The sequence below is a fragment of the Typopeltis vanoorti genome, chromosome 4, assembly GCF_054136105.1.
Source record: "Typopeltis vanoorti isolate ZY-2024b chromosome 4, IOZ_Tvanoo_1.0, whole genome shotgun sequence".
Lineage (NCBI taxonomy): Eukaryota > Metazoa > Arthropoda > Arachnida > Uropygi > Thelyphonidae > Typopeltis > Typopeltis vanoorti.
Window position 1 is genome coordinate 4,844,918 of NC_143552.1, and position 16,128 is coordinate 4,861,045.

Genomic DNA, 16,128 nt, shown 5'->3' on the forward strand with positions numbered 1-16,128 from the left:
ATCATATCTCCCCTTTTCCGCCTATCAACTAGTTTCTGCAACCCACAAATCTTCAACCTGTTCTCATATGGTTCATTCCATAGACCTGCTATCATCTTAGTCACTCGCCTCTGGATCCTCTCCACCTCCTCCCCATCAAGAAGGAACCGAGGTGACCAAATCTGGGCACAGTAGTCGAGATGAGGTCTTATCAAGGCTCGGTACAGAGGTGCAATAACTTGCTTGTCTCTGCTTGTCAAGGTATTTTTCAACAACCAAGTGAGTTGATGAGCTGATTTAGCTACTTTTGCAATGTGCCCCCTAAACTTCATCTCCCTATCCACCAACACTCCCAAGTCTCTGGCCTCATCAATCTCCTGGAGTATAGTTCTGCCAATGTGGTATACTGCTGCTAATCTTTTCACCCCAAAATGAATAACATTACATTTTGTCACATTAAAATGACATCCATTCTCCTTAGCCCAGACCTCCAATCTATCCAAGTCATCCTGCAAGACTTTGACATCTTCTGCATTCACAATTGCCATACCCAACTTTGCATCATCAGCGAACAAATGAACTGTTCCACTTAGATCCTTCCCTATATTGTTAATGAACAGATTAAACAGCAGTGGTCCAAGAACAGATCCCTGCAGCACACCACTAGTCACAGGCCGTCTTTTGGACTCTACTCCTGAATAAACTACTTTTTGATATCTCTCCATCAACCACCCACCTATCCATCTCACCAACCCAATATCCATTCCCATATGTTATAGTTTACGGATTAGAATTCCATGTGGTATCCTATCAAACGCCTTTGCTAGGTCCAGCAGTATCACCGTAAACCCATTTCCCTTATCCAATTCAGCCGTCACCTTGTTATAAAACTTGAGCAAGTTACTGAGGCATGATCTACCCTTCACAAAGCCATGCTGTCCCCTGTACAGTATCTCATTTTCATCAATCCATTCCTGTATTTTTCCCTTGACTACTTTCTCCAAGACCTTGACAACAACTCCTGATATGCTGATCAGTTGGTAATTTGCAACCGTAGTCTTGGATCCTCCTTTATGCAGTGAAACTATTTTCCCCTCTTTCCACACCTTTGGAACTAAACCAGACCTGAGACTCAGATTAAACAACATGGTCAAGGGCACCGATAATTCCTTAGCTGCTTCACGCAAGACTAGTGCTGGTATACCATCATCCAATCCCACAGATGTATTCACATTAAGGTTCTGTAATAGACTATTCACCTCCACTTCATTCATCACAATTCTCGTATAAACTAATGGTTCCTTCATTTTTTCAATGTCACCACCTGGATGGTATACTTTTGCAAAGTGTGCGCTCTAACTTCACTATATCGACTGATTCAGTGACCTCCTTACCATCGTCATTCCTTAAAATCATTTTGCCGTGTACAGTTTTTTTCTTGCTTGCAGCATATTGAAAGAACTGTTTGGGATTCTCTTTTGCTTGCATAGCTAGTTTCCTTTCATATAATAAATTTAGTTTAATCCTTTATCCAAGTGTGAACAAACAAAGTTTGCGCCTGAAAGTATCTTCCGGACTGGGGTAAGGTGGTACAACACCAGGCCAACTCGTTGCAAAGGCGGAGCAAGCTACCAACACTCCTGTCTCAGTATCTCCTATAATGCAAAACACATCTCCTTGCGGATATGTCTAATGTTATGCATTAAGGGAAGGGCCACTACCCAGACTAGTTTCAACCTTTATTGAGGTAGAATGGGAGTTCATATCTCATCATCATTGCCCTCTTTAGAGTCAAAAAGTTGTGCTGAGAGCCAGCTTTGATAGTAAGAGAGGAGTAGAAAAGATAGAGTTGATAGTAGTAGGTAGTTAAAAGAGGCTTCAGTCGATCTACTTGGCCACACTCAAGAGTCATCGCCAAGCAGATGTCTGACATTTCCTCCCTGCATCCGTTCTTTTCAGCTCTCGACGGCCAGTCATCTCTTCAGATGTCTGGCCGGCGAAAGGAGTGAAAAACAAATGAAAGAGGCCACTTAAAAAGAAGAACTGAGAAAGGACACAAGAAGTTACATATCACTAATAGCAAAGACAAAAGGAAAAAAACAACAACAACAACAACTGGGTGACATGAAAGACCAATTTAAACTGAGGAGAGTGGGGGAAGAGCCTGGCCTGGGTGAGGCAGCCCACAAGGAGCTGCACCGCCTCGGTGTAAGCCTTCGCAGCCCAGGTTCTCAGGATACCCCCTCCCGTGTGGACAAAATTTAAACGGAAACAAAACTTAAAGGAAAGGTTTTTTTTCCCTCCCTGGCAGATCGATACTAGGAGTCGACTGACTTGTTAGGCGAGGTTTAAATCCTCCTCCTCCTGTCTATTGTTGTGGGTTTTAATGATGAGATCTGCTAATTTTGTCTCCACGGACGTGGTTTAGCATGTAGAGGCCTCTGTGCAGTGCTAGTCCCATGTCGTCCTCTGCATCGATAATTTCATTGATCTCTTCAGGAGTGATTTCATCTATATTATCGACAAACACATCGATCCATTCTGCACTGACGACTCTTGGCCCGTTTTGTCCTGTGAGTATCAGTTAAATGTCTCTGAATGTTTCTATTGCTGTTCGTAGTATCGTCTCCTCCTCGGGGAAGTCTTTTAATAGATGCAATATAGGTGCATTGGCCTTTGCGTGAGGGAACTTTGTGGGTTCTGATATTGCCTGGAATTCCTCTATGAGATTTTTTTCCAGGATTGTGGGATTCTCCTATGGGTCTTAGATCGTCTCTTTGTTCCTGTTCACCTGTTTCTAAATGGGTGTCTGTTTTATTTCCTTTTTCTTCCTCCTCCTCTGAACTTGACGTTTCTACTGGGCTGTCATAATTTGGTTTGGTTCTTTTATTTTCTTCTTCTTCTGGTGTGATAGGTCGTTTGGTGGCATTGGTGTTAGTCTCCGTTTCCATTTCATCCTCGGTTTCGATGATTTTTCTAGCATTTCGTTTTTCTTTTTTCTCTGTTTTTCCTTCTGTCTTGTTGCCAGTGGGTGGTTGAATTTTGTCATTTGTTATCACCATAACTGGGGTTGTAAGTGCTGGGAAAATGTCAGGATCTATAGTGGTAGTTTCCATCACTGTCTTATCTGCAGTCAGGTAGTCATGACTTGTAGGCTCTGAACTCTTGGTTGAAATATTTGCTGGGATTGGCGAAATGGCACCTCCTATTCTCTCGGTGTGTGTCCTGCTAGGACAAATGTTGACTTTGTGGGTAGTATCCTTGCATTTCAGACAGGGTGCTTCACACTGGGCTAGCGCATGTCCTGCCCCCATGCAGTTCCTGCACTTGTTCTTGGGGCAGTCTGCGCCTAAGTGTTCCAGTGATCTGCACCGAAAGCACTGTCTTTTTACGCCTGGGTAACTGACCATTACCCTGGCTGACCCGATCATGACAAAGTTTGGGATTTCTGCCTTCATCATGATCGAGAACGAAACTTCTCCTGACTTCCACTGAGGAAAATCACCGTCCGTGCCAATTTTTATATCCCGGATGGCTCCCCATTTCGAGAAGACATTTACTATTACATCCCTGTCTTCTTCTAAATATTCAAGCGGGAATCGATCAATTTTAACTGTTTTGTAAATGCTTCCCACCACAAAAGGATGATAAAGTTTCCCTTTGCATTCTACTCCATTCAGCAGTTTCTCCCGTGTTGCAACGTCTGTGCAAACAACCTGAAATCTTCCACCCCCATAAGGTGTGAAACCAGAAATTTTGTCTGCCCCTACTTTATCAATAATGGTTCTAGCAAACGTCCTCTTCTCGATCTCTGTATCTATTTCGAACCCGAGGGTTCTTACCCTCGGTAAACCGAAGACATTATTTAACGAAAGAAAGGAAGAAGACTTTCCAAGGATAGTCTATTCCTATAAAATAGCGGAATGCCGTGTATAGGCCTAAAAAAAAAAACACAAAAAGAACAAAGGAATCTTACCAAGGCAGGACCTCAATCGGAGCTCTCTTTTTGGTTCTCCTAACCTGTTGCTGGAATCCGCTGGAACGGATTTGAAGGAGGACTGGAACATGGAGCTTTCTCTCGGGGCCGCTGAAAACAGGTCTCTTCAGTGGGAGCCAGGCCCAAGTTGAGATACCAAGCAAAAGCATTAGCAGGTCATCTCTACCTATAGGAGTTGCCAAATGGTGTGCCACCCTTTTTTAATAAATTACTCTGGATTTAGAGAAAGATGTTGAAAGTTTATTTTTCACTTGGTTAGAGTATAATAAATTTAGTTTAATCCTTTATCCAAGTGTGAACAAACAAAGTTTGCACCTGAAAGTATCTTCAGGACTGGGGTAAAGTCCTGAAGATACTTTCAGGACTTTACAGGACATCTTTCTCTAAATCCAGAGTAATTTATTAAAAAAGGGTGGCACACCATTTGGCAACTCCTATAGGTAGAGATGACCTGCTAATGCTTCTGCCTGGTATCTCAACTTGGGCCTGGCTCCCACTGAAGAGACCTCAATAAAGGTCAAAACTAGTCTGGGTAGTGGCCCTTCCCTTAATGCATAACATTAGACATATCTGCAAGGAGATGTGTTTTGCATTATAGGAGATACTGAGACAGGAGTGTTGGTATCTTGCTCCACCTTTGCAACAAGTTGCCCTGGTGTTGTACTACCTTACCCCAGTCCTGAAGATACTTTCAGGCACAAACTTTGTTTGTTCACACCTGGATAAAGGATTAAACTAAATTTATTATACTCTAACCAAGTGAAAAATAAATTTTCCTTTCATAATCCACTTTTGCTTTTTTTACCACACTCGTTGCCCTTCTGACCTGCACTTTATACCGTTTGTGTGCCTGCAGGTCACCCCCCCCCCCTTCTTTAAATTCCCTCCACAGTTGTTTCTTTTTTTGCAGCTCAAGCTTAATGGTGTTATTCATCCATTTAACCCCTACTTGTTTTACTATTCGAACCCTAGGTATACAATCAGCCATAACCTCCTGTAAATGCTCCTTGACCACTTCCCATGCTCTATTGACGTCCAGCCCTTGCAGTTGTACATGTCATGGCACTGATCCAAGCAATCTCCTAAGCTTGTCATACTTGCCAGCACGGTAATTCCACATATACCGTGTTTTAATCGAAAATTCCACACCTTTAGCCACCTCCCAGGTCAAGACCTTATGATCACTCTCACCAATAGGTGGCAACATGGTCATATTCATTACAGTGCTGGCAAGTACTGTAATGAATATGCATTCAAATGCAGGCCATCCATCTTGTATAAGTCCTTTCGCCCATCAAACTCATTCCACACCACACTGCCTGCATAACCTGCGCATAATGTCATTTGCGATTATGGCCCTCCTTCTAAACTCCTCTCTGTCATACTGCTGCAACAGACTCACCATTCTAACTCTGTCACTATTTTCTTTTGCTACCTTTAACAATACTTTCAAGTCCTCTCTCATAAAAAATTTATCACTTTTCAATTCATTCGTACCTGCCACAATTATTAATTCTTTCACCCTCTGTTTTTGCACTCTAATACTCTCACTTACATATTTAGGCCTGCAAGGATTGAAAAGACTCATCGCACGAGGTACTTCCTAGGAAACACAAGTCTATCATTGTGGGAAGTCCGTCCTAGAAAACACAAAAGTCTATCATACCACTCCTTAAACTCATTGACCGTTTTCGCTCTCACCACTCTATCATTCAATGCATCCCACGGTTCAACTGCCTTCCATGCAAAGAAACCACTCCTCACCCTATTGCTCACAGTTTGCTTTAGTAACTTCCTGGGATGGCCCCCTGTCATCACTCCTTCCTGCTGTTCAATCAAACAAAAGAACTCCCCAGTGTCAACCCTGTAACCACCTCTCAAGTTTAATAAAAGTCTCAATCATATCACCTCTCCTTCTTCTATCCACCAAACTCTGCAGTCCACCCCTCAGCTGATCCTCATAACTAACATTGTACAGTCCAAAAACTGTCTTTGTTGTCCGCCTTTGTACTCTTTCGACGGTTAATTTATCCCCTTTAAATCCTGGGGACCAAATCTGAGAACAATAGTCTAAGTGTGGTCTGTTCAGGGTCTTATACAATGGAATAAGAACACTTTTATCTCTGCAGGTCAGCATCCTTCTCATTATTGCAGCAATCCTCTGTGTTACCTTCACAACCTTTGCAATATGTCCCCTAAATTTCAGGTTTCTATCAATCATCAACCCCAGATCTCGTCTCCCCCACCTCCTCCAATAGAGTATGCAGCATCCCATCGATGTGTCCCAAACATCAAGACCTTACATTTTGCTGCATTAAACGGATACCTGTCTAGCTTATTCAAATCCTCTTGCAGAAACTACCACATCTTCACTATTACTAATAACCCTTCCCAGCTTCACATCATCTGCAAACAACTGAATATCACCCTGCAATCCACTGACAATGCCATTGATATAAAGGTTAAACAATACAGGTCCGAGGATTTAGCCCCGTGGGATCCCCACTTGTACCCTCTGCCTCCTTGAAATTGCCACACCATACACAACTCCCTGATACCTATCGGACAGCCAATACTGAATCTAGTTGACCAACCTGACAATCAAATCCATGTGCTGCAACTTAAACATCAGCTTATCATGTGACATCCTGTCAAATGCCTTTGTTAAATCCAAGAAAATGGCAGTGTATGCCTTTCATCTACTGCTCTTGTAACTTTATTATAAAAGGCTAGCATATTACTAAAACAAGAGTGCCTTGTCCAAATCCATGTTGACTCTCACAGATAACATTACCCACATCTGCCCAATGCTGTATACAGTCCCTAACTAATTTCATCAAGATCTTCACAACTACTGATGAAACACAAACTGGCCTATAACTAGACACTTCCAGTCTGCTACTGCCCTTATTGTAATGGCACTATCTTACCTTCCTTCCATTCCCTGAATACCTTTCACGTAGCCAAACTTTCACTGAAAAGCCAGGTCAAAGGAGCTGTCAGTTCTTTAGTACATTCTTTCGAAACTCGTGGTGAAATATCATCCAATCCCACAGCTTTACTGACATCCAGAGTATTCAAGTATTCGGAACACGCTCTCCTGCTGCACCTCTAAACCTCAAACTTGCCCTATCCCTCTAGTATTAAAAGTTACTCCTCCAGGATGAAATATACCAATAAAATGTTTATTGAACAATTCCACTATGTCCTCCGCATCAGTCACTCTATTCTCATTTTTATCCTACAATGTCATTCTTCCATAATCATTTCTCCTCCTACTGGGCACATAGCTAAAAAATTCCCTAGGATTTTCTTTGGATCTTTGGGCCAATCTCTTCTCATATTCCAGTTTCGCCTTCCTTACCATACTAATCACTCTCCTGGCCAGTGTCTTATATTCTTCATGCATCTGCTCTTCACCTGTCTCCTTATATCTCTTCCATAGCCTCTTTTTCTCATGCAGTTCCTGTTTAATACTGTTTGACATCCACTTTACTCCAAATTGTGTCCTGAATACAGCTTACTATTGCTGCTAACAAATATTTCTTCACAATTTTCCAAGCACTAATGATATCCCTGCCTTCCAATTCCTCCCTCCATGAAACTTCCCCAAATTCATGTCTAAGACTATTATAATCACCTGCCTTATAATTCCACATATGTTCCCATCTTTTTGATACTCCTGCATGTCTATTCATCTTCCAAGTCAAAACCACATGGTCACTCTCTCCAACTGGTGGGAGAGATGTCATCTCAGTTATTATCAACTCTTCTGATGGTATGACCAAATCCAAAACTCTTGAACTTCTTGTTCCCTCTATTACATGTTGCCTAAGACATTTGTCCCTCAAGAATTCTAGAAATTCCATTCCCTTATTACTACATGCATCTTTCTCTCCCCAATTTATACTGCTGTAGTTAAAATCTCCCATAATAATCATTCTTCTTGCACTTGCCAAGCTCAACTGTCAAAACATCTGCTGGTCCCCACCCTCTGTGCTCCTTGGTTTATAACAACACCCCACTAAATATCCTGTGTTGCCTATCTTTACCTCACACTATATGCTTTGAAAATCATTAGTGTCACTGCCTTCCAAAGACTAGCTAAAGATCATAAAGACAAGGCTAAGAAATTCGCCGTCTGAAGAGAACTTGGAATCATACATGTTGCTATCCACTGAAAAGGAATTGTTAGATGAAATGGATGCAGAAGCAATTATTGATAGATTCGCATAATCATCTAGTGAATTCAAAAGATTGCTCTTAATATAGTGGACTGGATGAAATATGCTTTTGAACTACCTGTTGATGTGTAAAATGTTCAGTACAAGAAAACTATTTAAAAATATCCACCATTTATTTAAAATTTAAAAAAATAATAATTTAAAAATTCAATTATAACAATCTGAATTTACATTTATTATCTACTGTATATTGCCAGTAATATGTACAATAAATATACACTGTAATTACTAAAAAAATATACATTCATTTCCGAAAAATTTTAATTGTACCTTATTTCCATAATTTAAATACATAATTCCACTTATGTATTTTTTAAAAATTTTATTTATTTCTTATAAAAATTAAATGATAGCCTTATAGTTGTGGGTGGGCCCCCTTTGTCTCATGGCAATCAATATTTTTAGACCCAGTCCTCCTCTGCCTTCAACATTGGAAGTGACTATTGTATGGTTCGCAGTAAAATCCAAATAAAGTGCCAAAAAGAAAGAAGAAAGATGCTTCAAAGATCAAAGCAAAACTGAGATGTTCACAAACTCAGCATTAAAAAAGATATATTCCAGCATGAACTAAACAATAGATTTAAACATCTTATTATAGATGACAATGCTGATCCACCAGAAAGTAATGACATTATTACACAAAACAATGCTCACTTGAAATAGCTGGTACCACAGAACAGAAACAAGACAAAATATCTGAAGAAACAAAACTGCTTATGAAAAAATGAAACAATCAAATAACCTACAGAATAAAATTGAATACACTAAATTGTGGAAAATGATCAGAAAACACATCACAGAAGAAACAAGAAAATTAAATTGTAAACTTATACAACAAGCGATTGAAAACAACTGTAGTCTCTAAAAAGCCAAATGCCAATTGATGAACAGCAATAAACAGATGGCTGCAGCCAAACTACAAGATAGGACCATAACCAGAGATAGATATGCTAGAACAAAAAGAATTGAAGAATTTTACTCAGTATTATAATTATATCAGGATGATAAATTAAATGAAGAAGAAGACAACTACGAAATAGCTGAAGTACCACAGATTCTAGCAGAAGTTATGTGAAGTATCCAAATCTTGCAAAATGGAAAAGCTGCAGGTGAGGATGGAGTTATAGCTGAACTTCTAAAAAACAGGTGGAGAAATAATCTACAAACTCTTAACAAAACTATTTACTTTATGCCTGAAGAAAAATGATGTACCAAGAACATGGAAGAAGGCTGCCCATTCTGATACATAAAAAGGTGAGTTAGAAGACTTGATGAACTACCGACCCAACATTTTATTATCAGTGGTTTACAGTCTTAGCTCATAGGCTTTGTACAATTCTAGACCAGCACATCAAAAGAACAGGCAGGCTTTCGAAGTGGCTTTAGTACAATGAACCACATTCAGCTGTACAGCAGATTATTGAACAGTGTAATGAATATCACAGTTACCATTATGTCTTGGTTTTATTGATTATGAGAAAGCCTTTGATTCACCAAAAACTTGTGCAATACTTAAAGCATTACGAAACCAACAAGTGGAGGAGCCATACATCAGAACCATCAAATCAGCATACACCAATGCCACAGCAGCAATGGAAACATCTCTACTGTAGAAATACAGAGAGGTATAAGACAGGGTGACACAATCTCTCCAAAATTATTCACATCATGCCTAGAAGAAATATTCAAACTTCTTGATTGGGAAGGGAAAGGTCTGAAGATAAATCGAAGATATTTAAGTCATTTATGCTTTGCAGATGACATAGTTATCTTTAATAAATTTAGTTTAATCCTTTATCCAAGTGTAAGCAAACAAAGTTTACACCTGAAGTATCTTCAAGATTGAGGCAACTTGTTATAAAGGTGGACCAAGCTCTCATTAAGGGAAGGGCCACTACCCTGACCGGTTTCGACCTTTACTGAGGTCTCGTCAGTGGGAGCCAGACCCAGAGGTAGTGAGACTAAGGTGGAAGTAATGGAGAAGTCATATTTACCTATACGAGAAGCCAAAAGGTGTCTCACTTTATTATTAAATTACTCTGGATTTAGAGAAAGATGTTGGAAGTTTTTTCCACTTGATTAGACTATAATAAATTTAGTTTAATCCTTTATCCAAGTGTAAGCAAACAAAGTTTGCATCTGAAGGTGGGGAAGTATCACCACCTCTGGGTCTGGCTCCCACTGACGAGACCTCAATAAAGGTCGAAACCGGTCTGGGTAGTGGCCCTTCCCTTAATGCATAGCATTATGCATGTCCATAATGAGATGTGCTTTGCATTATGGGAGATACTAAGACAAGTAGTGATGACAGCCTGGTCCACCTTTACCACGAATTGCCTCAGTCCTGAAGATACTTCAGGAACAAACTTTGTTTGCTTACACTTGGATAAAAGGTTAAACTAAATTTATTATAGTCTAACCAAGTGGAAAAAAAAACTTCCAACATAGTGATTTTTACTTCAACTGTGCATAAATTACAGAATTGTATCCGTGAACTCCAAATTGCTAACAAAACAGCTGGCCTAAAGGTAATCCTAAAGAAGACCTAAGTTATGTCCAACCAGAAGCAATAAAAATCAATAATGAGGAAATTAAATGAGTCGACCATTACTCGTGACAACAGATATCAATGCAACAAAATATCATGGACGAAATTAAAAGCCGCACGATGCTTGGGTGGAAAGCATTCGGAAAATTACATTCAATATTCAAAAGCCAACTACCATTATGCCTGAAAAGAAAAGTTTTTAACCAGTGTATTCTTCCTATATTGACATATTGCTGTGAAACATGGACACTAAATGCAAAGGAAATTCAGAAATTAAGAACAACATAATTTAGTATGCTTGGTATCACAAGACTAGATCACAAAAGGAATCGTGGTTGTTTTTCCTCTTGTGGAATACAATCCAATACTTGTTTTGTCCATCAATGATCTTATCTTCTAGCAATATGCCAGCCCATTGCCACTTCAGGTGCTTCACTCTTCCTATGATGTCAGAGACCTTGGTTTGGTTTCTTATCCATGTATTCCTTTTATGATCTAGTCTTGTGATACCAAGCACACTTCTTTCCATACTAAATTGTGTTGTTCTTAATTTCTGAATTTCCTTTGCATTTAGTGTCCATGTTTCACAGCTATATGTTAATATAGGAAGAATACACTGGTTAAAAACTTTTCTCTTCAGGAATAATGGTAGTTGGCTTTTGAATATTGAGTGTAATTTTCCAAATGCTTTCGACCCAAGTTTTGTGCATCTTTGAATTTCGTCCATGATATTTTGTTCCACTGATATCTACTGTCGTATATGTAATATGTACATAAAGAAGCAAGTAATGGACTACTTGTTTAATTTCCTCATTATTGATTTTTATTACTTCTGGTTGGACATAACTATTGAACATAACTTGGATCTTCTTTAGGTTTATCTTTAGACCCGCTGTTTTGCTAGCAATTTGATTTGTTGTTTTAAGGATACTTGCGACATAAGACTGAATGATATAATCACGTAATCACAAGAAAGATATTTATTTAACCAATTAAATTGTGTTGTTCTTAATTTCTGAATTTCCTTTGCATTTAGTGTCCATGTTTCACAGCTATATGTTAATATAGGAAGAATACACTGGTTAAAAACTTTTCTCTTTCAGGACGTTCTCTTGAAAAAAGAATCCAAGAACATCAATCATCCATTCTTCACAATAAACCTGAAAAGTCTGGTTTGGCTCAACACGGGATTGAAACTGACCACAGCATCCTTTGGTCCAAGATGCGCCTCTTACATAGATCCCGTTACAGGTTCGAACGTTTGTTCAAGGAAAGCGTGGAGGCCTTGCTCCATCATCCCAACCTGAATCGTAATGACTGCATATCTATATCAAAAATCTGGGAAAGCCTAATCAAGATTACTCATTAATTTTTTTTTTTTTTTTTTTTAATAGCAAATTCAATCATGTTTCTACTTCAAAATATTTCGTTTCATACTTAGTGATATAACATCACGTGGCATGTTCTAATTTCAACGATCTATTGTTAGTATTCTAGCTTGTATATTTTTTAAACTGTTCTTGTAATACCACCGACGATGGTCTGCTATTTCCAGACCGAAATATTTGGTTAAATAAATATCTTTCTTGTGATTACGTGATTATATCATTTAGCAATTTGATGTTCATGGATACGATGGTTATATATATATATATATATCTACTCTATATATAAAAAACAAAGATAAGCCGAAATTTGAAACGTTTTTATGTCACTTTTTTGTCTTACCAGCTCACCAGTCCGGAACTCGGGAGGGAGCACCAGAGGGGGGGGGGAGGTGCCCCCCCCTACCGCGCGTGTGTGTGTGTGTGTGTATATATATAAATGAAATGCTCAAAGTAAGCACACCTGGTTAATTTCATCAACACAGCGAAAAGGAACTTTTGTCAGTTCCTGCAGAGCAATAACATACAGAATAGTTGTTACACTGCACTCTCCTCCACTATGATATGCCTGGTTTAATTCTGTAAGCTTGTCAGCATCACGAAACTTAACCTTGAGGCTAATTCCATATTTATCAAAATCCTCCTATAATGGGAATAACAAATTAGCTAATATCTGAACAGTGAATTAGTCATAGATTCTCAAATAACAAGCTATACAATAAAAAAATAATATTAAGTATCCGTTATTTCAATTCGATAAAAGGATTAAACAAACATAGTTTAAAATGGAAAGTTTTTATTTATTTATTTTTTAAGTGTATTATGAAAAATGTGTAAGATGCAGATTTGAAACAGTTTTATTCATCCAAAGAGTGTTATGTATGATCTTTCAATAAAAGGATTTTTATTCGAATTCACTGATACGGATTTAACATGCTTACAAAAATTTGTTGAGACATCTCATTTTGAAAAGATTACAAGGAATAATCTTGTAAGGAGGCATACCTTCCACAGTGAATCATAAGACTCACTGTGGAAGGCCTAAGACAAAAGAAAGTATCACATTAATTCTTAAACTCATGGCTTGCGCTCTCACCATCTTTTGAGGCAATGCATTTCATTCTCTGTACAAATAAACCTTACTTCTTACCCTCTTACTCACCACATCTTATTGTAATTTTCAATACATGGAGAGTGGGGGAAAAACAACGGTCACACCTGGAAGTTGTCTACTAAGAATGTGTTTTCAGTAAGGGTGGACTAGGTTTTTTACTTTGAAAGTGATGAGTGGAATGGAATGCCAGAGATGGTTGTGAGGAGATCTATGATAGGTATTGTGTTAATGGATAGAGTGGGTCTGTTGCGATGAGTCTTTTGACTCTGTGGAGGGACCATATAAAAAATAAAATAATTTTTTTTTTTTAAAATTTTGGTTTAACCAATAAGAATACAAGTTGGTCGGCTAAATCCCAAATTGCTAGCCCAACAGGGTGCACCACGAGAAGGTGAGGATTGGACATTAGGTCAGTAGCCCTGGTCGGTTCTCCACATTCCTTTAAAGGCTATGTGGAGGTCTCCTCTCAGTTATACAGCTTTGACCCTTAAGCACCCCAAAATAAAATAACAATAATAATAATTTCCAGGGATAGCTTCATGTCTTTGTTTCTCTCCCTTGTTCTACTGCCTCATCATCTCCTTTCTACCAGGCTCTGCAGATTATCTTCCCCTGGTCCTCATAATGAATGTTCTGCAGTCACAGTATTTTTATTTTATTTTTTATAAATATTATTTCTGTAAATTCCTATTTTCCTAGAGAAATTTAGAGTAGTAATTTTCCTAAAATTACTACTCTAAATTGATCTTTTAATATTTATGGCTATTTTGTCTATTTTCTTAAGGAGTACCCCTTGTATAACGTCACTGTTTTTTTTTTTTTTTTCCTTACTATTATTTAAGACACTAATTATATTTTAAAACCATAAATGAAAAATATGGAAGGAATAATTTTGGACATACCTTCTGTAGGATGCTCGAAGTTGTCTTCTTTTGGAGCGGCATCATTTTTATTGTATAATGATAAAAATTATATAACAACTGCAAAATATAACTGAAAGGAAGGGGATGGTAGGGGCAAAAAATGTTTCAGTAGAAACATGTTGGAGCTAAAATGCAAAAAATCAAAGATACGTGAATTAAAAGACAAATTTCCATGGATGGATTAAAAAAATTTCTGGAAAGGGAGAAAGATAGAATATAACGATTGAAGATTAAGAGAGAATTTCCCTTTTTTCTTTTCTTTTTATCTCCCTCTGCACCCTCTCCACTGTTACTTCATCCCATCAAAAATCTCTTGACCAGATCAGAACACAGCAATCCAAACATGGCCTAATCAAGGCTTTATATAACAGTACTAGCCCTGTTATCTCTTCTGAGGTCAGAGAGATTTTAGAATAGACTTGCACTTAGCTGCAAAAATATGGTCACAAAAATAATTACAAAAAAAGTAATAAAAAATGCTGCTTCCCCCCCCCCCCCCCCCCCACCTTCTGCTATCTCCAGGGATAGGCGTACCACACTTTGGGAAACACTGGTCTAGTGAATTCCATTCCAAGTATACACAAATTACACAAGTATACTCCTAAGAATTCTCACTATCATCTCATTCATTATCACTCTGTTCTTGTTGCACAATCCCTAACATTAATCTTTTATCTCTCATTACCTAATTCGTAGTGCATCTCAGGTCATTTGTATCATTGAAAGTTTATTTTTATTATTATTTTTTTATTTTTTAGTCATTTGTATCAACTATCAAAATCGTCTCAACCATGTTCTCAACCTGCCATGTGTTTAGCAATCACCATGCCAGCACTCTTTTAACACTCTACTCTGCACGCTCTCAATTACAGAATCTCCATAAACATTTTTCTCTTAATGACATTCCTAACTGATTTCACACTTGCTTTCCTTTGTCTCACACTTTCCCTCCTCATCTCAATACATTGCACTTGCTCTCTCACCTTCCTCTCAATTTCTCTTCCTGTCTGCTCCACACTCTCTCCCACTATTATGTCTTTCTCTCACACCTACTCTTTCACTCTTGCAACAGTTCAACTCTGAATTATCCTAATCTGTCCTGACATCCAGCTTAATTAACACTTCAGGCTTTCCATTTCCTTCCTGAACATATGTATTATTTCTCCACATATCCTATGTTTACTCATACAAAGGCCATCTACTGAAAAACCTAAATATTTTAAATTTTATAAATACCTCAGTTACATGGATTTTAATAAATTTAGAATGAATGTTAGAATATGTCCACTTCGTTCAAATTTTGGTGTCAATCAAATATCATTGTAATTGGCAAAATGATTCAAATTAATATAAATAATTTGTAGTAACTGAAGAGATTTAGTGAATTAGTTATTTCATTCACAAATTTCATGTAGTATTAAGTGAGTACTAAATGATTCAGTTTGTGTTCTCAACTACTTTGTATCAACAATATTCTTCCAAAAACGACTGTTATGTATTCATAAATTTTAGTCTTCTAGATTTTGAACTTTCTCAGGGTCTTTTTTCTGCCATCCTGGAATCAAATGTTTGCCTCAACTGCTTTAAGGGAATGTGCACTAGACATATTTAGAGATACTACAGAGATAATACATGTAGAAAAATATAGAATTTTATTCAAAAATTCCACAATATTTCATCTATGGACATCATCTACAAGACTCTTCAATTTTTGCAATCCGATTTTCTAGAAGACATTGTTGGCTTATTTAAATTCAGCATTAATGTCAATTGGTTTTCATGATGAAAACGTTGTTCAAACAAATTGTAGGAACAGTAATAGGTAGTCCTATCTCACCAGCTTCAGATGATTATTTTATTCAGTATCCAGAAAATCAACTCTTTCACACTATTTTACTCAACCTCATATATGGCTGCATTTTATTGATTATATTGAAA

At 38.0% G+C, this 16,128-nt stretch overlaps 1 protein-coding gene across 2 annotated transcripts in view; it reads right to left on the reverse strand.

Annotated features, from left to right (window-relative positions):
* The window catches only part of SMC5 (structural maintenance of chromosomes 5), a 752,645-nt gene that overhangs the window by 90,494 nt on the left and 646,023 nt on the right, over window positions 1-16,128 (reverse strand). For both annotated transcript variants that reach the window (XM_090391623.1, XM_090391622.1), the window contains exon 22: window positions 12,617-12,796. In XM_090391623.1, the coding sequence (XP_090247749.1) occupies window positions 12,617-12,796 (180 nt within the window). The remainder of the gene's footprint in view (window positions 1-12,616; window positions 12,797-16,128) is intronic.